Source organism: Bombina bombina, chromosome 1 (genome assembly GCF_027579735.1).
Source record: "Bombina bombina isolate aBomBom1 chromosome 1, aBomBom1.pri, whole genome shotgun sequence".
In the NCBI taxonomy this organism is placed as follows: domain Eukaryota; kingdom Metazoa; phylum Chordata; class Amphibia; order Anura; family Bombinatoridae; genus Bombina; species Bombina bombina.
The window spans coordinates 1,386,121,641-1,386,144,913 of NC_069499.1; the positions used below are offsets into that span (position 1 = coordinate 1,386,121,641).

Sequence of the window (23,273 nt, forward strand, 5' to 3'; positions counted from 1 at the left end):
AATATAACTAATAGTTACATTGTAGCTATCTTAGGATTTATTTTCATTTTACAGGCAAGTTTGTATTTATTTTAACTAGGTAGAATAGTTATTAAATAGTTCTTAACTATTTAATAACTACCTAGTTAAAATAATCACAAAAGTACCTGTAAAATAAAACCTAACCTAAGTTACAATTACACCTAACACTACACTATAATTAAATTAATTACCTACATTAACTACAATTAACTACAATTAAATAAAATTATCTAAAGTACACTAAATTACAGAAAATAATTAAATTATTACAAGATTTTTAAACTAATTACACCTAATCTAATCCCCCTAACAAAATAAAAAAAGCCCCTCAAAATAAAAAAGCCCTACCCTACACTAAATTACAAATAGCCCTTAAAAGGGCCTTTTGCGGGGCATTGCCCCAAAGTAATCAGCTCTTTTACCTGAAAAAAGTACAATACCCCCCAACACTAACCCCTTGAAGATCACCCAACATTGAGACGTCTTCACCCAACCGGGCCGAAGTCCTCAACGAAGCCGGGCAAAGTGGTCCTCCAGATGGGCAGAAGTCTTCATCCAGGCGGCATCTTCTATCTTCATCCATCCGGCGCGGAGCGGATCCATCTTCAAGACATCCGACGCGGAGCATCCTCTTCCATCGACGTTGACTGTAGAATGAAGGTTCCTTTAAATGACGTCATCCAAGATGGCGTCCCTTCAATTCCGATTGGCTGATAGAATTCTATCAGCCAATCGGAATTAAGGTAGGAAAAATCCTATTGGTTGATGCAATCAGCCAATAGGATTGAAGTTCAATCCTATTGGCTGTTCCAATCAGCCAATATAATGCGAGCTCAATCCTATTGGCTGATTGGATCAACCAATAGGATTTTTCCTACCTTAATTCCGATTGGCTGATAAAATTCTATCAGCCAATCGGAATTGAATGGACGCCATCTTGGATGACGTAATTTAAAGGAACCTTCATTCTACTGTCGACGTCGATGGAAGATGGACCCGCTCCGCGCCGGATTGATGAAGATAGAAGATGCCGCCTGGATGAAGACTTCTGCACGTCTGGAGGACCACTTCTGCCCAGCTTGGATGAAGACTTCTGCCCGTCTGGAGGACCACTTCGCCCGGCTTCGTTGAGGACTTCGGCCCGGTTGGGTGAAGACGTCTCAAGGTAGGGTGATCTTCAAGGGGTTAGTGTTAGGTTTTCTTAAGGGGGGATTGGGTGGGTTTTAGAGTAGGGTTGGGTGTGTGGGTGGTGGGTTTTAATGTTGGGGGGGTATTGTACTTTTTTTTTCAGGTAAAAGAGCTGATTACTTTGGGGTAATGCCCCGCAGAAAGCCCTTTTAAGGGCTATTTGTAATTTAGTGTAGGGTAGGGCTTTTTTTTATTTTGGAGGACTTTTTTATTTTGTTACGGGGATTAGATTAGGTGTAATTAGTTTAAAAATCTGGTAATTATTTTATTATTTTCAGTAATTTAGTGTTTGGGTTTTTTTGTACTTTAGATAATTTTATTTAATTTAATTGTAGTTAATGTAGGTAATTAATTTAATTATAGTGTAGTGTTAGGTGTAATTGTAACTTAGGTTAGGTTTTATTTTACAGGTACTTTTGTCTTTATTTTAACTAGGTAGTTATTAAATAGTTAATAACTATTTAATAACTATTGTACCTAGTTAAAATAAATACAAACTTGCCTGTAAAATAAAAATAAATCCTAAGATAGCTACAATGTAACTATTAGTTATATTGTAGCTATCTTATGGTTTATTTTACAGGTAAGTATTTAGTTTTAAATAGGAATAATTTATTTCGATTTATTTAAATTATATTTAAGTTAGGGGGTGTTAGGGTTAGTGTTAGACTTAGATTTAGGGGTTAATACATTTAAGATAGTGGTGGCGGTGTAGGGGGAGGCAGATTAGGGGTTAATAAATATAATGTAGGTGGCAGCGGTGTAGGGGGGGCAGATTAGGGGTTAATAAATATAATGTAGGTGGCGGCGGTGTAGGGGGGGCAGATTAGGGGTGTTTAGACTCGGGGTACATGTTAGGGTGTTAGGTGTAGACATTACCATAGGAATCAATGGGATATCGGGCAGCTGCGAACATAAGCTTTCGCTGCTTTCAGATTCCCATTGATTCCTATGGTATCCGCGGCCTCCAGGGCGGCGGATTGAAAACCAGGTACGCTGGGCCATTAAAGTGCCGAGCGTACCTGCTAGTTATTTCATAACTAGCAAAAGTAGTCAGATAGTGCCGAACTTGCATTCGGAACATCTGTAGTGACGTAAGCATCGATCTGTGTGGGACTGAGTCCGGCGGATCGTATGTTACGTCACTAAATTCTACTTTTGCCGGTCTGTAGGGTTTGATAACTAAGGCAAATCAGGCTCGCCACAAATACGCTGCGGAATTCCAGCGTATTTGCGGTTGACGGCTTGATAAATACATGCCATAGTATTTATTGAATACTAATTGAATACTGTGCTATGCTAGTGTTAAACTAAACATATCACTATTGCACCCCTAATATAAGTTAGTTTAAACATGTTTTCAAGTTTTTAAACACACTGGCAAGTGAGAAGAAAGCTAAAACTGCCTTGTTTCACTTTAAGGCGGTTTTCACTTTACAGCGGGGCTCCGGTCCCTAACCCACTGTATTAGCGCGGTATACCTGTACTTGAAAGGTACTATCATATCATCTCTTTCCCTTCTCTCCTCAAAGCTATACATATTTAGAACATTGAGCATCTCCTAGTAAGTTTTATTTTTTTAGATCATGTCCCATTTTAGTAGCCCTCCTTTGTTAATATCCTTATGGAGATATTGCCTCCAGAACTGCACACAATACTCAAGATGAGGCCTAACTAAGGATCTGTAAAATGGCATAAGAACCTCACTATTTCTGCTGCAAATACTTCTACCAATACAACCAAGCATTCTAAGTCCCTTTACCCATAGGCTTCTATGGAGTGTGCTACAAAAGCCTCTTCTGGCTTTCACTCACGCACTAACCAAGATTTCAATAAGCATTGTTTTTCACTTAGAAGAAAATTTTATTTTTATATATATATTTATATATCACAAAAACACATTTACCAAGCAGTGCACTCCTGAAATACTAAAAAAATAAATAAAAAAAATGAGTAGTTTGAAAACAGTTCATATCTGCACAGAAGATCTGTTCTATTCAATATAGCAAACCCACTTCATTTTTGGAACAATGTCATCTGGCATCGATTCGGAATCTCTTTAATATGTAGCAATCTGAAAAAAGATCCTCCTCATAGCGTATAATGTTTAAAGCAAAATGACAAACAATGTTAAACGAACAATCCCCCAGTGAATGGCTACTCACTCTCCAAAACCTCAGTCACATGAGGTAAGGTCAGCGTATAATGTGTCAGTCACAGGTATAGTAAAAGTCAATCCAGGTTGCAGTCCACAATACTTCAAATGTCAGATCCCTTTACACTGTTGTGGTTTGACTCTAGTGCAATGGGGTACTACTAATTCGACTATGCAAAGAATATACTAGACCAATAATATGGCCAAAATAACAACTGTTAGAAACAGAACAGTGCTGCAGTCATTGTTTATTCAAACACTGTGACCTAAGGTGGGCTTGGCCTTACGTGTTTCACATAAAACATCCTCTTCATCAGAGGCTTTCTTTCTCTCTCTTTCTCTCCCTCTCTCTTATATATATATATATATATATATAGACAGAAGGAGAAGCGCACTATCAGGAACAAACATCAGCTCAATGACTTGTTAGCTTGTTCAATGGCGATTTACCACCTGGGTGCAGCTTCTTTTAGCCTTGTAATGCTTTTCACAGAGAATAATTTTCCCAAAGCATATTAGTCTGATCCTGCCCAACAAGGTCAGTCCAAACCCAAAATACCATGCAATCCCAAACAAGGAACATGGCAACCCCAGACAATCGTTTTGGCCTTCATTGGGTCTCTTCAGTGAGGTGCAGTCATATTCCTTTAAGCCCAATGGGCAAGGAGTCCACATCTGGTTTCCCCTTTTCCCCTTAGAGAGAGACTAAACACATAGAGAAAGAGAAGCACACTTTCAGGAACAAACACCATCTCAATAAGTTGTTAGCTTGATAGATAGCGATTTACTTACTTGGTACAGCTTCGTTTAGCCCTATAATGCTTATATATATATTTATCTATATCTATATTGTGTGTATGTTTATATATGTGTGTATATATATATATATATATATATATATATATTTTTTTTTTATTATTTTTTTTTTTTTTAAACAAACACACAGGCAAAATATAAACTTGTCCAAATCACAAATCAATAAAAAATACACAAAAACAGTGTGATTGTGCACAAAAGAATACACTTTGAGTGACTTAAAGGGACATGAAACCCAAATTTTTTCTTTCGTGATTTAGAAAGAGCATGTCATTTTAAACAACTTTATAATTTACTTCTATTATCTAATTTGCTTCATTCTCTTGATATCACTTGCTGAAAGCATATCTAGATATGCTCAGTAGCTGCTGATTGGTTGCTGCACATAGAGGCCTTGTGTGATTGGCTCACACATGTGCATTGCTATTTCTTCAACAAAGGATATCTAAAGAATTGAGCAAATTAGATAATAGAAGTAAATTGGAAAGTTGTTTAAAATAACATGCCCTATATGAATCGTGAAAGTTTAATTTTGACTAGACTGTCCCTTTAAGTCTCAAAGAATTGTTTGCAGATTCAAACGATAATACCTCCAAAAAAAAAAGAAACAGGGCTACAAATAGTGAAGTCCTGCAATGCTAAATGGCTTAGAAAATAAGAGGTGGATATACTCACATGCTCTAGCGCTTCATATAAAGCTCTAGATATAAAAGCTTATTGGGCTCCCAATGGAGACATAGAAGTGTAACTCATAGGATCTTGTAAAACAAATTTATTGTTAACAAACAGTGAAAATCACCAGGCTTGAATAAGAGATAACTCCTCCGCTAAAACAGACCATTTCAAAAGAAACAATGTCTCTGATTTGCGGTGTTTGTGGTTCTGAAGGTGGTCTCTGTTTCTTGGTGACGTCACAGCGTTCTCCGATGTACGTGTCACCAAATAGTGCTTGGCTTTATCAAGGATCTTGATACAATTATAGGATACAATTGCAATGAATTAGAAGAGTCCTTGAAAACATCATACCCATGCTTTTAATTTCTTTTTAATTTAAAGGAAAAAAAAATAGAAAGGCCGTCAAAGACTCTTTCTTTCATGTAATTGGCTAGAGTCCATGAGCTAGTGACGTATGGATATACAATCCTACCAGGAGGGGCAAAGTTTCCCAAACCTCAAAATGCCTATAAATACACCCCTCACCACACCCACAATTCAGTTTTACAAACTTTGCCTCCTATGGAGGTGGTGAAGTAAGTTTGTGCTAAGATTTCTACGTTGATATGCGCTTCTCAGCATTTTGAAGCCCGATTCCTCTCAGAGTACAGTGAATGTCAGAGGGATGTGAAGGGAGTATCACCTATTGAATGCAATGGTTTTCCTCACCGGAGATCTATTTCATAGGTTCTCTGTTATCGGTCGTAGAGATTCATCTCCTACCTCCCTTTTCAGATCGACGATATACTCTCATATACCATTACCTCTACTGATAACTGTTTCAGTACTGGTTTGGCTATCTGCTATATGTGGATGGGTGTCTTTTGGTAAGTATGTTTTCATTACTTAAGACACTCTCAGCTATGGTTTGGCACTTTATGTATTTATATAAAGTTCTATAAATTTTCCTTTTTGCAGACTGTCAGTTTCATTTCTGGGAAATGCTTTTTGATAAAAAAAAATTCTTACCTGGGGTATAGTCTCTTTTTCAATTGACTGTCTTTTAAATTCGAAGGCAGAATTAGGCTCGCGAGGGAGCGTCTTAGTTAACACAGTGTCCTTCACAAGGTTGCGTCATCTGTGACGCGAGTGTGTCATTTCCAGACGTTTTTGGCGCCAAAAAATATTTTTCTGTTTGTTGTGCGTCATACTTGGCGCCAAATATTTTCATTATTTAAGACCCCATTCCTATGCTGTTTGCATTTTTTCCCATTCCTGAAACTGCCATATAAGGAAATTGATAATTTTATTTTATATGTTGTTTTTTTCTCTTACATTTGCAAGATGTCTCAATCTGATCCTGTCTCAGAATTCACTGCTGGATCCCAGCTGCCTGATAACAGTTCTACCAAAGCTAAGTGCATTTGTTGTAAACTTGTGGAGATTATGCCTCCAGCTGTGGTTTGTAATAGTTGTCATGATAAACTTTTACATGCAGAAAATGTATCCATCAGTAGTAGTTCATTACCTGTTGCTGTTCCTTGAACATCTAATACACAAGATATACCTGTAAATTTAAAAGAATTTATTTCTGATTCTATTCAGAAGGCTTTGTCTGCCATTCCGTCTTCTAATAAATGTAAAAGGTATTTTAAAACTTCTCATAGAGTTGATGAAATTTCAAATGACCAGCAACATACTGATTTATCCTTCTCTGATGAGGATCTATCTGATTCAGAAGATCCTGCCTCAGATATTGACACTGACAAATCCTCTTATTTATTTAAAATGGAGTATATTCTAAAAATGGGTAGAACTGTAAAGTAGCACAGGAACACTGAACACGGAAAGGGTTAGAACCGATAGAACCACCAACTCCAGTCCCCCTCCCCCCTCTTTTATTTTCTGCACCCCAGACTACCCCTCCCTTCAATAATAACATTGATAACTATCATGCTACAGCAGCAAGATAGTTAAGGTTTAAGGTCATATGGTCACTGGTTTATATTACTCTATATTACATTATATCATATCATATTGTACACTTTTGACAACCTCCGGATGTATATCTACACTTATATAATTAATTACCTAAGGTTAATTGTTTCCAATGTTATAATATTTGAGGTCACATGGCGTTTACCAATATAATTCTACCTCTTGGACTTTGTAGAAAATTGTGGTATTGGTTTACACATACGAAATATGGCAACAAAAGTAATGATATTGCGCTTGACTATCTGTGCCTACAGTGGATTATGTAGCAGCATATATATTATTCGGAGGAAAATATATACTTTCTGATATGACAAAGTAAAAACAGATTAAAATATTACTACTTAAACCACAATATAATTAAATGGACAATATGCTTTCTTGTAGTAAGATAGAACAACTACTGGGTGTTATTGAATATTACAAAGGACTATTCACTTGTATAAAATTTGGATAACAGAATATTTGGTACACAGGAGTTCTATTCAACACTTGAGATTAAAAAACTGCAGTGCTAGTATATTTCAGTCCTGTTAGCACCAAAGGGAAAGTATCAATATTCACTCGTGGGTGATAAAAAAGCAGCAAAATAGAATATGTCCGGGTAACCAAATTCCAAAATACCCTGATACATAGGGAGCAGTACCTTTAATAAAAATCCCGATGGTTGAAGACAGTAAAAAACTTGCTGTTAGCAAAGAGCCACCTTTTCCCGGTGTGCAGGGACATACGAAATATGGACTTTCAATGTTTTTGTCATCAGATGCATGGACTGCAATGTTTCAGCCTTTTTTTCTTTGTGTTTATATGATAATACCGACAGATTGTTCTGTCGTTCTGTACCTTTATTTTCATAACATTCAATAAAGTATTTTGGGAAAAAAAAAATGGAGTATATTCGTTCTTCAAAAGAAGTGTTGATTACAGTATATATGGAGGAAACCAGTCCTCTTGATATTAAAACTAGTAAATATTTAAATTCTGTTTATAAATCTCCTGTGGTTATTCCAGAGGTTTTTCTAGTTCCTGCTGCTATTTCTGATATGATTTCTAAAGAATGGAATAGGCCTGGTACTTCTTTAATTCCTTCTTCAAGGTTTAAAAAATTGTATCCTTTGCCAGCAGTTAGATTGGAGTTTTGAGTAAAGATCCCCAAAGTTGATGGGGCTATCTCTACTCTTGCTAAACGTACTTCTTTTAAAGATCCTTTAGATAGGAAACTTGAATCTTATCTAAGAAAAGCTTTTTTATATTCAGGTCATCTTCTTAGGCCTGCAATTTCTTTGGCTGATGTTGCAGCTGCTCCAACTTTTTGGTTGGAAACTTTAGCGCAACAAGTATCGGATCATGATTTGTCTAGCATTGTTAAGTTGATTCAACATGCTAATAATTTCATTTGTGATGCTATTTTTAGATATATGTCTTTAGCTATTTTAGCTAGAAGAGCTTTGTGGCTCAAATCTTGGAATGCTGATATGACTTCTAAGTCCAGGTTGCTTTCTCTTTCTTTCCAAGGTAATAAATTATTTGGTTCTCAGTTGGATTCAATAATTTCAACTGTTACTGGGGGAAGGGAGTTTTTTTGCCTCAGGATAACAAACCTAAAGGTAAATCTAAAGCTTCTAACCGTTTTCGTTCCTTTCGATATAATAAGGAACAGAAATCTAATCCTTCCCCAAAGGAATCTGTTTCCAATTGGAAGCCTTCCTCAAATTGGAATAATCCAAGCCATTTAAGAGTACCAACTTCCAAGATAGTGACTATAAGGACTATTCTGCCTTTTGTTCAGCAAGGGCATTATATGTCCACAATAGACTTACAGGATGCATATCTTCATATTCCGATTCATCCGGATCACTATCAGTTCCTGAGATTCTCTTTTCTAGACAAGCATTACCAATTTGTTGCTCTTCCTTTTTGCCTAGCGACAGCTCCAAGAATCTTTTCAAAGGTTTTCGGGGGGCCTATGCTCTGTAATCAGAGAGCGGGGTATTGCGGTGTTTCCTTATTTAGACGATATCTTGGTACTCGCTCAGTCTTTACGTTCTGCAGAATCTCACGTGAATCAACTAGTGTTGTTTCTTCAAAGACATGGTTGGAGAATCAATTCACCAAAAAGTTGATTCCTCAGACAAAGATACTCTTTTTAGGTTTCCAGATAGATTCAGTGTCCATGACTTTGTCTCTAACAGAAAAGAGACGTTTGAAATTGGTTGCAGCCTGTCGGAACCTTCAGTCTCAGTCTTTCCCTTCAGTAGCTATGTGCATGGAAGTTTTAGGTCTCATGACTGCAGCATCGGACGCAATCCCCTTTGCTCGTTTTCATATGAGACCTCTCCAGCTTTGTATGCTGAATCAATGGTGCAGGGATTATACAAGGATATCACAATTAATATCCTTAAATCCCAATGTTCAACTTTCTCTGACTTGGTGGTTAGATCACCATTGTATAATTCTAGGGGCCTCTTTTGTTTGTCCAACCTGGACTTCGATTACAACAGATGCAAGTCTTTCAGGTTGGGGAGCTGTTTGGGGATCTCTGACAGCACAAGGGGTTTGGAAATCTCAAGAGGCGAGATTACCAATCAATATTTTGGAACTCCGTGCAATTCTCAGGGCTCTTCAGTTTTGGCCTTTGTTGAAGAGAGAACTGTTCATTTGTTTTCAGACAGACAATATCACAACTGTGGCATATGTCAATCATTAGGGTGGGACTCACAGTCCTCAAGCTATGAAAGAAGTATCTCAGATACTTGTTTGAGTGGAATCCAGCTCCTGTCTAATTTCTGTGGTTCATATCCCAGGTATAGACAATTGGGAAGCGGATCATCTCAGTTGTCAGATTTTACATCCGGGAGAATGGTCTCTCCACCCAGATGTGTTTTCTCAAATTGTTTAGATGTGGGGGCTTCCATAAATAGATCTGATGGCTTCTCATCTAAACAAAAAACTTCTCAGTTACCTGTCAAGGTCCAGGGATCCTCAGGCGGAAGCAGTGGATGCCTTGACACTTCCTTGGTGTTATCAACCGGCTTATATTTTCCCGCCTCTAGTTCTTATTCCAAGAGTGATCTCCAAAATTATCATGGAGCAATCGTTTGTGCTGCTGGTGGCTCCAGCATGGCCTCACAGGTTTTGGTATGCGGATCTTGTTCGGATGTCCAGTTTCCAACCTTGGCCACTTCCATTAAGGCCAGACCTTCTTTCTCAAGGTCCGTTTTTCCATCAGGATCTCAAATAATTAAATTTGAAGGTATGGAAATTGAACGCTTAGTGCTTAGTCATAGAGGTTTCTCCAACTCAGTGATTAATACTATGTTGCAGGTTCGGAAATCTGTCTCTAGAAAGATTTATTATCGAGTTTGGAAGACTTACATTTCATGGTGTTCTTCTCATAAATTCTCTTGGCATTCTTTTAGAATTCCTAGAATTTTAGTTTCTTCAGGATGGTTTGGATAAAGGTTTGTCTGCAAGTTCCTTGAAAGGACAAATCTGTGCTATTTCTATTTTATTCCACAGGAAAATTGCTAAACTTCCTGATATTCATTGTTTTGTACAGGCTTTGGTTCATATCAAGCCTGTCATTAAATCAATCTCTCCTCCTTGGAGTCTTAATTTGGTTTTGAAGGCTTTACAGGCTCCTCCATTTGAGCCTATGCATTATTTAGACATTCAACTACTTTCTTGGAAAGTGTTGTTCCTTTTGGCCATCTCTTCTGCTAGAAGAGTTTCTGAATTATCCGCTCTCTCTTGTGAATCTCCTTTTCTGATTTTTTTCAGGATAAGGCAGTTTTGCGGACTTCATTTAAATTCTTACCTAAGGTTGTGAATTCTAACAACATTAATAGAGAAATTGTTGTTCCTTCTTTGTGTCCTAATCCTAAGAATTCTTTGGAGAGATCTTTACATTCTTTGGATGTGGTGAGAGCTCTGAAATATTATGTTGAAGCCACTAAAGATTTCAGGAGGACTTCTAGTCTATTTGTTTTCTGGTTCCAGGAAAGGTCAGAATGCTTCTGTCGTTTCTTTGGCATCATGGTTAAAGTTTTTGATTCATCAAGCTTATTTGGAGTCGGGTAAAACCCTGCCTCAGAGAATTACAGCTCATTCTACTAGATCAGTTTCCACTTCTTGGGCTTTTAAGAATGAAGCTTCAGTTGAACAGATTTGCAAAGCAGCAGCTTGGTCTTCTTTGCATACATTTACTAACTTCTACCATTTTTATGTATTTGCTTCTTCGGAAGCAGTTTTTGGTAGGAAAGTTCTTCAGGCAGCTGTTTCAGTTTGATTCTTCTGCTTATGTTTTAAGTTTTTCTTTTCATTTATGAGAATAAACTTATATTTTGGGTTGTGGATTAATTCTTTTCAGCGAAAAATGGCTATTTTTATTTTATCCCTCCCTCTCTAGTGACTCTTGCGTGGAGTTCCACATCTTAGGTATTGCTATCCCATACTTTTTATGGGGGTTATGATTTTTTTCTTGTATAAAGCACAATTATTTCCAAATTCCTTTGTTGATGCTTTTTACTCCTTTCTTTATCACCCCACTTCTTGGCTATTCGTTAAACTGAATTGTGGGTGTGGTGAGGGGTGTATTTATAGGCATTTTGAGGTTTGGGAAACTTGCCCCTCCTGGTAGGATTGTATATCTATACGTCACTAGCTCATGGACTCTTGCCAATATGAAAGAAATGAATTTATCAGGTAAGTTCTTACATAAATTATGTTTTTGCAGACCTTCCCTGTATTAAAATAATAATGGTAGCTGCCTAATTGCAGGTCATTTTATATAGTCATTTAAGTGTGAACTAAGTTCTATTTATTTTATTTTTATAAACCAATTAATAGTCACGTTTATTAATGTGAAAACTGAGCATTTACAAAAACATTAACATTTTCAATACAAAATATTGACACATTGGACCCAATTTGAACATTTCCACTTAGGGGTGTACTCACTTTTGTTGCAAACGGTTTAGACATTAATTGCTGCGTGTTGAGTTATTTTGAGGGTACAGCAAATTTACACTGTTATACAGGCTGTACACTCACTACTTTACATTGTAGCAAAGTGTAATTTCTTCAGTGTTGTCACATGAAAAGATATAATAAAATATTTACAAAAATGTGAGGAGTGTACTCACTTTTGTGAGATACTGTGTATATATATATATATATATATATATATATAAAACCAAAAAAAACATTTATATATATATATATATATATATATATATATATATAATAATTAGCCGGTGGCCCAGCACTCCTTCCACTCAGGTGTGATGATCACCGCCTGGGTGCTATCCTCATTGGGGTATGTAGAAGTGTATTGGTAAAGGAGGGCACTCACAGGACTTTTTTTTAATCAAAACAAAGTGCAGTTTAATTTCCAAATGGGTTTAACATTAAAATAAATGTTGACTTTTCGACCCCATTATGGGCCTTCTTCAAGACAAATATGATCTGAAAAAAATACAAAACATACAAATGGAATCTAAGTGGACAGTACAACATAAAAATACTAGACATATATTAAAAATTAATTACAACAGTGACAACCCTCCACCACAGAAATTAACCAACTAGCTCGAACCTGAGCTCAACATTGTAAAAACCAAAGAAAAATAAAGAGGATAAATTTCTCTCACACAGTAGCCCATCTATCAGCTACTTTAAACTTCATCCTGAGTTTACAAGGCAAAGCTATCACTATACAAAACCATACACAGATGCTAGCCACCTAACTAGTAAAATACCCACTCATACTGTACCACTACAGAGTACAAAATAGGACCAACGTAAATTATCAGTAAGACTGTAAAGAACCCTAGTATATTTGCATAGCCATATACACCAGTGATACAAGCAATACACCCTCGTCTGCACTGGATTCCAATTGCCACCTCACACCACCTACCTGCCTAATAAACAATAAATGCTATACTGACCAGCACAAAATAAGGGTCATAGTGCCTATCCCAATCATATGAACTGACACGCTAATATCTAGATACAATAGCGTATCATGGACACGCTGTTGTAACCCATACAACAATTAAATACATCATCAGAGATGTGAGGATAGACAATCTCCCAAGTGCCAAAAATGGAATATCACATATATTGCCAGCTAAAGCGCATAATCAAATAAACTTAACTCAATCAGAGATTACCTCCACCGGAATATGTGACTCTTTATTGGCGGTCTATAGTGAAGGGTTTTTTCTCTATTATTGTTTATCTGATTATGGTGGGCACATGTTGCGTTAGCATGTCATCATGACTATTTGAGCTGCTTTGTGTATACTACAGCTTGCTATGAGTGGTAAACCCCATTGGATGTGGGGCAGGATGTGATGTGCTGGAATTATTTAGTCTAGCTGTCACGCTATATCAGTTGGGCTGTAAAAGTTCATTGCTGAGTATAGCATATGGTGTCTATTTTTATTGTTCACGGCACTAGCAGAGGTTTTTATTTATTATTCTGACTTATTATATTGGGTGTAAGTACCCTGCAGGGGCTTATTGTCGGCTATCCCTGATATATTGTTATGTCTGGCACTTTATTAAGGACTTGTAGCAGGTAGACTACATCACAATTGTTTTTTTCAAAGGGGGTGTGTGCGGGTAACGGCCGCGGTTTTCATATATGTGGGTGTGCATCTATGCACCCTAATGATTGGTTACCTTCAATGTCGACGGGTCCATTTAAATGCCTGGTGTGTGGCATTTCCAGTATCATCGATACCGCTGCTCTGTTTGGAGTCCGGTGTTCTAAAGTTAGTTGTCTACCGCGTAGGAATGTGACTACCGCATCACTTCCGGTGACTTTAATCAGCTGCTGGAGGTTTGTGGCACTCACTGCTCATGCGCTAGAGGCCCAACCTCCTACAAACAGCTGTTTAAGGCAGAATAGGTGACAACTTACTTTAGAACATCGGTGTTCTACAGTAAGTTGTCTACCGCGTAGGAATTGCCGCCTGATCGCTCTGTCCTTCTCTCCATAACACAGATTTTATTGTGCAATAATTTTGACTGTGCTGTATTTTTGTGTTTTCTGAAGTACAGCGTTGACTAATTTGAGATATTGCTATAAAGGTATAGAACGGGGAAAAAGGAACTAAATACAGCAAGTACAAACTATTTCAAAATTATTGCACAATAAAATCTGTGTTATGGAGAGAAGGACAGAGCGATCAGGCGGCAATTCCTATGCGGTAGACAACTTACATTAGAACACCGGTGTTCTAAAGTAAGTTGTCACCTATTCTGCCTTAAACAGCTGTTTGTAGGAGGTTGGGCCTCCAGTGAGCGCTGTTTATTGTGCCTTAAACATGCGCAGAGAGCGCCACAACCCTCCAGCAGCTGACTACACGTCACCGGAAGTGACGCGGTAGTCAAATTCTTATGGTAGACATCTTAATTTAAGACACCGGCTTGTAGGCCGTCGTTAGTAATGCTCGCTGCATTGCACAAGTGAGTACCTGAAGCGTTTCTATGCTTATCTCATTTTTGGGCTATTGTTATACACATATGTTAGTTGGCTGTTATGTAATTACGGTGGAGGTAGTCTCTGATTGAGTTAAGTTTATTTGATTATGTGCTTTAGCTGACGATATATGTGATATTCCATTGGCGGCACTTGGTAAATTGTCTATCCCCACATCTCTAAATAGGTATTTAATTGTTGTATGGGTTGCAACAGCGTGTCCATGATACGCTATTGTATCTAGATATTAGCGTGTCAGTTCATATGATTGGGATAGGCACTATGACCCTTATTTTGTGTTGGTCAGTATAGCCACGTAGGTGGTGTGAGGTGGCAATTGGAATCCAGTGCAGGCGAGGGTGTATTGCTTGTATCACTGGTGTATATGGCTATGCAAATACACTAGGGTTCTTTACAGTCTTACTGATTATTTAAGTTGGTCCTATTTTGTACTTTGTAGTGGTACAGTATGAGTGGGTATTTTACTAGTTAGGTGGCTAGCATCTGTGTATGGTTTTGTATAGTGATAGCTTTGCTGAGTGAACCAGTGAAAACGTTTTACTTTCAACTTGTAATACACACGGTATCTGACGGGCACAAAAAGCCGAATTCTAGCGCTGCACTAGTAATCTAGCCCATAATAAGGAAAATAAGGGTGATGACCTCCACTCACTACATCCTTCACACTAAAGTTAAAAAATGGTCCATTTATTTTATTATACAAAGTAAATAGCTGTGTCCACAAATAAGCCTTTCCTCTAATAGTTATCTATAAACACAAAATGATATAGATTTTACTATAGTTGCCAATGGGGCACAGCATCATTTAGTGACTGAGTTAAAAGTAGCAAGGATTAAATTATATTTGCTGGCATTGATGTAAAAATGGCTATCTCCTTTTAAGTCACTATTGATTTATTTATTTATTTATTTATTTATTTTAAAAGAGGGAGTCTGAAATTTTAATGCCAACACATTTACCAATCTCTGGGTAAAAATGTCATTGTAATATGCCTGGTAGCAGTTCTTCTGAGGGAGAGATAGTTAATAAAATTATGTATACACTGAATAAAATGCTTTACGATAATTACCCAGCCATTACAAGTGGCTGGTTATTGCTACTGCAAGCTCGCGGTAGCAATTAGAGCTCCGAAAATTAACCAGAGATTAGATCTCTGGTTAATATTCTAAAAGTGCCCCAAATGCCCTCAAAATATAGGGCATTATAGCTTTTTATTAAAAAAAAGTAGCACCTGGGTTACGCAAGCTGATTGGAGGCTAAATGTAGGCAACAATGAGCAAGCACTGTTCAGCGTTCTAAACCTAAAATGGAACAGCTCCTAAGCTTTACATTCCTGGTTTTTAAATAAAAAATTGATAACAGGAGTAAAATAGAAAGTTGCTTAAAATTGCACGTTCTATCTAAATCATGAAAGAAAACATTTGGGTTTAGTGTCCCTTTAACCATAAGGCAAATTTGCACTAGATAGGCCTTCTGCTCATATATGTTTTTAAAATATATGTACCTGAGGTAACGCTTTATTTTTCTGTATTTCTACTCTCTTAGTAAACCTCCCTCTGCTCTTAAAATGGTTGTTTTCCACTCCAACTGTCTCCATTGGGTGAATAAAGATGTTTAAGTCTGCTCCATGTTTGCTGGGGCAGGATGGGCCCTTCCTCCCTTCCAGAACAAGTGTCTATTTTCAGTTTTTAAGAGATGAAAGAGGGCACAAAGTGGAAGTGCTGGACAAGCTATTCTTTGTTAGCTTAATACTGTGGAATTTTCTCTTGCAGGAAGAAATGATCTCACATTGCAAAAGGGAACTAAAATGAATAAATCATAAGTATTTGTATAGATTGCAAGTGGCATTAAAGGGACATTAAACATATAATCCAGCTGCAATATATATTAAATATTGCAGTACATGTATTATGCTGTTTTTATCAACATTTGAATAAATTCTTGGTAGACTACAGTTTATCACCCCCCATGTTTACAAAACTTTGCTTGTCACACCAGTCCGGAAGCCTTTATTTTAACTACAGCCAGACCCATAGAAAGTAAGTGCTCTCCCATGCCTCTGGGTCATTTGCTTTGTCTTTACTCTAATCAGCTGTGTTGCACTACAGTGTCCTTTGTAAAGTTTCTATGTAGGGGATAGTGGCATCTGATTGGCTTCAGAAAAGGGGTAGTCAGCCAAGTCTTTAAAGGGACACTCAATCAAAATTAAACTTTAATTATTAAGATAGAGCATGCAATTTTAAACAACTTTCCAATTGACTTCCATTAACTAAATGTGCACAGTCTTTTTATATTTAAACTTTTTGAGTCACCAGCTCCTACTGAGCATGTGCAAAAATAAGTGTGTATGCATTTGTGAATGGCTTATGGCTGTCACATGGTACGTGTATGCATTTGTGATTGGCTGATGGCTGTCACATGGTACAGGGGGAGTGGAAAAAGACATAACTTTTAAAATTGTCAGAAAAAAAATCTTCTACTCATTTGAAGTTCAGACTAAGTGCTATTGCATTGTCTTGTTATCTTGCATTTGTTGATTATGCAAATCTACTGTGTTGACTGGTCCTTTAAGCACACAGTTATAGAGGCCACTATACTTTACCTATTTTTTAAACTCTGACGAAGACCAATGTCATAAATGTACTGCAATCTTTAATATACATGTTCTGTTCCTTTAACCTCCTTCTCATACATACAAAGCATATATCAACAGTATAGCTCTGGTTATCTCAGTGATCTGGACATAAAGCATATGTTTATAATCCAAAAGCATAGCAGTCACTTCTACATTATCAATATATATACTCGCTGGTAGAGATCAAACTCAGCATTATTTTGCAAAGTAGGACATTTGTTCTATAGAATGTAAAAAGAAATGATACTGTTCAATAACTCACAATCTCCTGCTTCCCACAAGCCTAAAAGATATATAAAAAAGATATATATTTATTTGCTTTACAGGCTAAATTCAGGTCGGTCCGAGTGATTAGTTCATTTTCCCTTGATGTAAAGGAAGGTGGAGTTCTGTACACTGACAATGGGAGAAGTCGGAGAGAGGTATATATTGTACAACTTACTAACTGCATCTATTTCCCATTTAATAATTTTGATAATTGTTATTATTTGTTGTTTTGACATCACATGGGTAGATTCATTAATAGCCTCTCCAGTCCCAACAACTCCTGTGTTATTCTTTGAAGGCTGCTTACTAAAGTCCATTTTTTATTGTTTAGGAGATTGGGTATCACAAAATAACTTAGGGACTGGCAAGACTAGACAGCCTAGAGAGGCCAAGGCCTGGATTGGCTGTTTACATAATCTATCTAATGGAGAACATCTTTACTAAATGGGATAAATAAGGTATGGCAGGAGCAATGTGTGTACATTTACTATCTCAGTTTTAAGGGACTGCCTGGGTTATGGCCATAGCCCACCCAGACATGACTTCTGTGACCCCCCTCAAGATGTACCCCCTTCCTCAACGTGGCCTGGCTCATCCCAAAATGCAAGTTGGCCAAGTAAGGAAAGCCTTCAGGATATGGTATGGTATTGCGGCAGGCAGGGATCCGTAAAAGGTAGAGGAGTTAAGCTGAGCAGCAACTACTCAACAGAAGGGCCAGCTCAAGTGCAGATACATGAAAAGGATGGACAGTTTGTCAACGGAATTTCAGTTTTAAACTGTAAGATCGGTTTCTAAGTCAGTTCCATTCCAGCCTAAAATTAGTAAGGAACATTTATTGTAAAACCTTAGTAATAGATAACCAATTATATATAACACTTTATTCCCTCTATTCATTTGTCTACTGAACAACCTCATCTTATGTGAATTTATTTTCTACAACCTCTGTCTGCCTCTGACAAAGAAGTTAACAAAATTCATGTAGTGTCAATATAATATCCATGCATGGACATTATTTGTAAGGATTCATCACAAGCTATTATCCATGCAGTCCCATCATGCCTTGCAGGAAGAATCACTTTTGCTTTTTAAGTTAAGGGTTGAAGCAACTTTAAAAGGGACACTGAACCCAAATATTTATTTCAAGATTCAGATAGAACATGCAATTTTAAGCAACTTTCTAATTAACTCTATTATTATTTTTGGTTCAGAACCCTGGATAGCGCTTGCTATTAGTGGCTGTATTTAGCCACCAATTAGCCAGCACTACCCAGGTGCTGAACTAAAGATGGGCTGGCTCGTAAGCTTACATTCTTGCCTTTTCAAATAAACATACCAAGAGAACGAAATAAAAAATGTGGGTTCAGTATCCCTTTAAGTTTCTGCCTGCATGAGGGGGGGGGGATTTTTTTTAGCATTTGCTCATTTTACTTGTCCCCTACCTGTTGCCTAAGCTATCTCATGAATTAGGGTACATAATTATTCTTTAATTATGTTTTCTATGTGTGTATTAGGGAGAGCTTTACAAATAAATACTACATTTCTTGTCTATTTTATTGTTTGGGGTATTATGAGGTGTTATACAAAACAAATGTGACAATTAGTTAATTATATATTAATGTCATTTAAAAAATGGTAATATGTCAAGTAATCTAAAAGTAAGGCCCTTATTAAAGTTGTTGAATATGAGAAAATATTTTTACATTTGTAAGGCCCTTACACTATTTAATCTGAAAATGTATTTCTTTTTGTACATCCTCCTACACTTTATGCATCTCTGTGCTGTGTCATGTACTTGATACTGTTGATTTTGGACATTGTTGTCTAAAAAAATGTATTTAATATTTTTTATTTATCATTTAATAGAAGACTTGGAATGTAGAGTTGAGGAAATGTTCAATATAATTTTCACTTTAATTTTGCATATGTTTTTTTAAATAATAACAGAAGCCTTAAGATCAACAGCAACTGTACATTATATTGCATAGGCTAAATTATGCATTTTGCTAGTATTGGGGCCTCTGGAAAGACTGAGATATATTTATATTACAGAGTGTCCTAGAAATCCTCCAGCCCAGACTTCTCCCGCTCTCCCTGTGGATCCTCATTGGAAGTGTAATTGGAGGCCTCTTGCTGCTGGCCCTGATTATATTCATCTTGTGGAAGGTACCACCATACAGTCTGTCTTGTGTGTGCTACACAATGCACACATTCTGCTAAATTCACTAACACCAATCTCCTGTAACATGGACCTCACTAACTTCTCCTTGTTCACCAGTTATATATATGTTAAATAATTATGCTAAATCACTGAAGTTCATTCATCCAGTATATTACTACACTTTGCAATTTAAATTAAAGGGCCAATCTACTTGAAAAAGTTTTATTGTTACCCATTCCCCGGTTTTGCATAACCAACATGTTTATATTAATATACTTTTTACCTCTGTGATTACCTTGTATCTAAGCCTCTGCAGACTGCCCTTTATCTTGGTGCTTTTTACAAACTTGCATTTTAGCCAGTTAGTACTGTTTCATGCATGACCATTATCATTCTCCACGGGAATGAGTACAATGTTATCTATATGCAAACATGAACTACAATGTTGGTTGGGCAAAGCTGGGGAATAGGTAGTAAAGGCATTATCTATCTTTTTAAACAATAAAAAAATTAAGTAGACTATCCCTTTAATGTAAAGCAAGGCTGCATTTTGCACATTACTAGTGACCATCTAGGTGTATACACCTGATGATTGGTGCACACACTGTCAATAAAGCACCTGCATGTTGTGTTAACACCAATCAGTGACTGCCAAAAGCCCCCAACATGTGCTACTCATGAAGTTAAATACAGGCATGCAGTCATCATTTCTATGTACCTAAATCATGTTTGAATAAGAATAAGTTCTTAAAACTGTTTCTCAAACCCACTTTTTTTAAAAGAAAAATAAATGTTAAATTATACTAAAAAAGGCATTAAGCGAGTACATGCCCTAAAACCAGACCTTATAAACCATTCAGTGCCAAAACGCTGCAATGCATTACTAAATATGTTTGGCCACTAAGGGCTCCATTAATCTAGGTCACTACATTTTATCAAACCTGTAATCTATATGTTTCATTCAAACTGAGCAAATCACAACATAATTTGCCAAGTAAAATGTTCCACATTGTACTAGCCCAAGTCACATTCAACATAATTATGCTCAATAGTAAATAAAAAAAGAAGAGGTTTTTCATCTACCAAAAAGGTATAATTTTCTGTGCTGACACTACAATGGGTAATTTTATAAATGTTATAAATAATACCCACAATGCTTATTACAGACACACACACACAATGTATGTCTTCTGTATATGTATAAGACAAGTTAAAGACATATTTTTCCTTTGTTTCCTAGTTGGGATTTTTCACAAGAAAAGTCCAAGGAGAGGAAAAAGAAGAGACAAACAAGCAAGATGAGTGACCTTGCACTAAATGACAGCGGAAATACAGTCAGTAATTTGCCAACAGTGGTGGTTGGTGAAATGATTCTCGAGAGCCTACCATGTCTTCAGAAGACATTCTCTCACTTGCTTCCTAGTTAAGTGGTTGTATAAAGAAAAACATAATAATTTTCAGATAATTGTATATGACTTCATGGACAAAAATGAAGAACATTTTTAAAATCTTGTAATGCTTCAAGTATAACTAGGCACTGAATAATTTGAAATGTGTCAGGTAAGCTTAGAATTACTCTGAAGTGATGAGATCACACTTTTTTATATATATAAAAAATAATATATATGTGACTGTGATTTTTTTCATTATATTGCACTTTGATGTTCCTCAAGAACTTCACATGATAACTTTACTAGAGAATATGATCTCCAGGACTGATACAGCCACAAATATACAGGGAAGGATGAAAGGTCTGAAAATGAGGTCACTGGATGTTCATATCTTATTGGAGGTATATAGGATACAAGAAACCAAAAGCTCTACAGGACATAGAAACCAGACTGACCACCATATTCTTGGTGATACACTGACCAAAAAGGGACCAAGTACAAGACCATGTAAATATTTCATAAAAGTCTATCAGGATTTCAAAAGAAAACGCTACAGGATGAACCTCAAAATTTTCCACTGTTATATAGCCATTTGGATAATAAGACATTTTAAACTTCAGTATTTACTTTTAAGACAGGGTGAGTTGGGTATTTTAACCAAAAACAATGTAAATTTAAAGGTTAATTATTTAGAAGATAAATGGACTTTCAGGTTAAATACATAAAGACACAAGAATTCTGGTTTTGATTTATATTTGTATAAAATGTAATTAAATTTGTTGAAATAAAGTGAAAAACTGGAAACATCCGAAGATCAGTTGTTTTTTTAAGTTGATAAATACATTAAAAGATGTGTTTTGTAATTATCATAAATATTTTATGAGGTAGACATGTTTTATTGGGGGAAAAATAAACATTCAGTTGTTAAAACAATTCATGTTTTCTGCTATTGCATTTATTTGTTACGGTTGTCCAATGCGATAAATAAGAACAAATTAATAAGAAATGTGGTTGCAGAGTACAATCAAGCTGCTTGTTTTGGTGGATTTTAGCTATATTAAAAGAAACACAATTTTTTACCATAAAACTTCTTTGGACCTAAAGGAAGATTGTACTCAATGGGCTCCATTTATTAAGCAGGCTCGCCTGAAACCAAAGTTAAGAAACAGCGGTCGTAAGCCCGCTGATTCTTAATTTGTCCGCCATATTGAAATCATCCCGATCCAGATGATTGACAGCCCCTGCTAGCGCAGGGGGGCGGCATTGCACAAGCATTTCACTGCAGCGAATCATGTCCGCTAGACTATTAATAAATCTACCCCTATATATTTGTCCCCTTTTTCTAATGACCTTTGTCTATAGAAAAAGATAACAAAAGAAGGTTTGCTGCTCCTGGAAGTTCAGCCCATTTGAATAAGCATGTTCTGGAGAATAATGGGTTGTGGTAGAAACCTATGTTAAATACAAAATACAAAATTAAATACAAAAATAAATTCCAATATACAGTAAATAAAAAAAATTCCAATACATTTAATACCCTACAGCTGGTAACACAAGTAATTGGGGACACATTACGGGGAAGACCATTTAGTACAGTGTCCCTTTAATATGTTCATGGTGATGGCACTTAATCATGTATGTTTCCTTTTTCAATATAAACTAGAACAAAAACTCAAAAAAACAAATGTTAATAAGCATTATTTATACAGCTATAGTCCCCCCCCCCCCCCTTTCATTCTCCTCTATCACATCCCTCCCCAATACACACAAACGTCTCTCTGTCTACTGGTCAAAAATCACTGTTTTCCTCCTTGCCAATGTAGTCAGCTATATGGTAGTGCTTTACAAATATATGATGACTAAAATAAAAATCAAATCTTATTTAAAAAAGAAAATTAAGAATACTTTAATTTTCACATTTTTTATTGAAATATACGTAGTATAATCTTTCAAAATACTTTAAATTTACATCATAGAACAAATAAACAATTGGAAATAAAAATAAATAAATCATGGCATCATTCTTAACAAAATCTAATCAAACTTTTGAAAATAATTGTTCTTCCCAATACTGTTACAGAAGTTCCCATAAATGTGCACTTGTAGGTTGCTTTGCTTTTACCCTTTTCTACAGTTCATCCCAAATCCGCTCAATAGGCTTTAAATCTGCAGAACATTCCATAATATGAAGTTGTCTTGTTGTATTCTCCTTAGGTAGTTCTGACATAACCTGGAAGTATGCGTTGGGTAATTATCTCCTGACCAACAAGGCATATACCAGAGGGTATTGCATGGTGCTGCAATTTGCAGTGGTAGTCTTTCTGGTTCAGGGTGCTACTCCCTCTGTACAAGTTACAAACACTGGATCCACCAAAAGAGCTCCAGACTATCACACTGTCTCCTTCATAGTAGACAGTATGTGTTACCTACCCAGTGCCATACAAAAACCCTGTGTTATGAACTAAAGACTTCACATTTT

At 36.5% G+C, this 23,273-nt stretch overlaps 1 protein-coding gene across 1 annotated transcript in view; it reads left to right on the forward strand.

The window, feature by feature from the left end:
* The window catches only part of ITGA10 (integrin subunit alpha 10), a 203,538-nt gene extending 181,932 nt beyond the window's left edge, over positions 1 to 21,606 (forward strand). The window contains 3 exon segments of the mRNA XM_053704493.1: positions 17,305 to 17,400; positions 19,295 to 19,408; positions 20,644 to 21,606. Of these exon segments, the coding sequence (XP_053560468.1) occupies positions 17,305 to 17,400; positions 19,295 to 19,408; positions 20,644 to 20,709 (276 nt within the window). The 3' untranslated portion in view covers positions 20,710 to 21,606.
* The last annotated feature ends 1,667 nt before the right edge of the window (positions 21,607 to 23,273 follow it).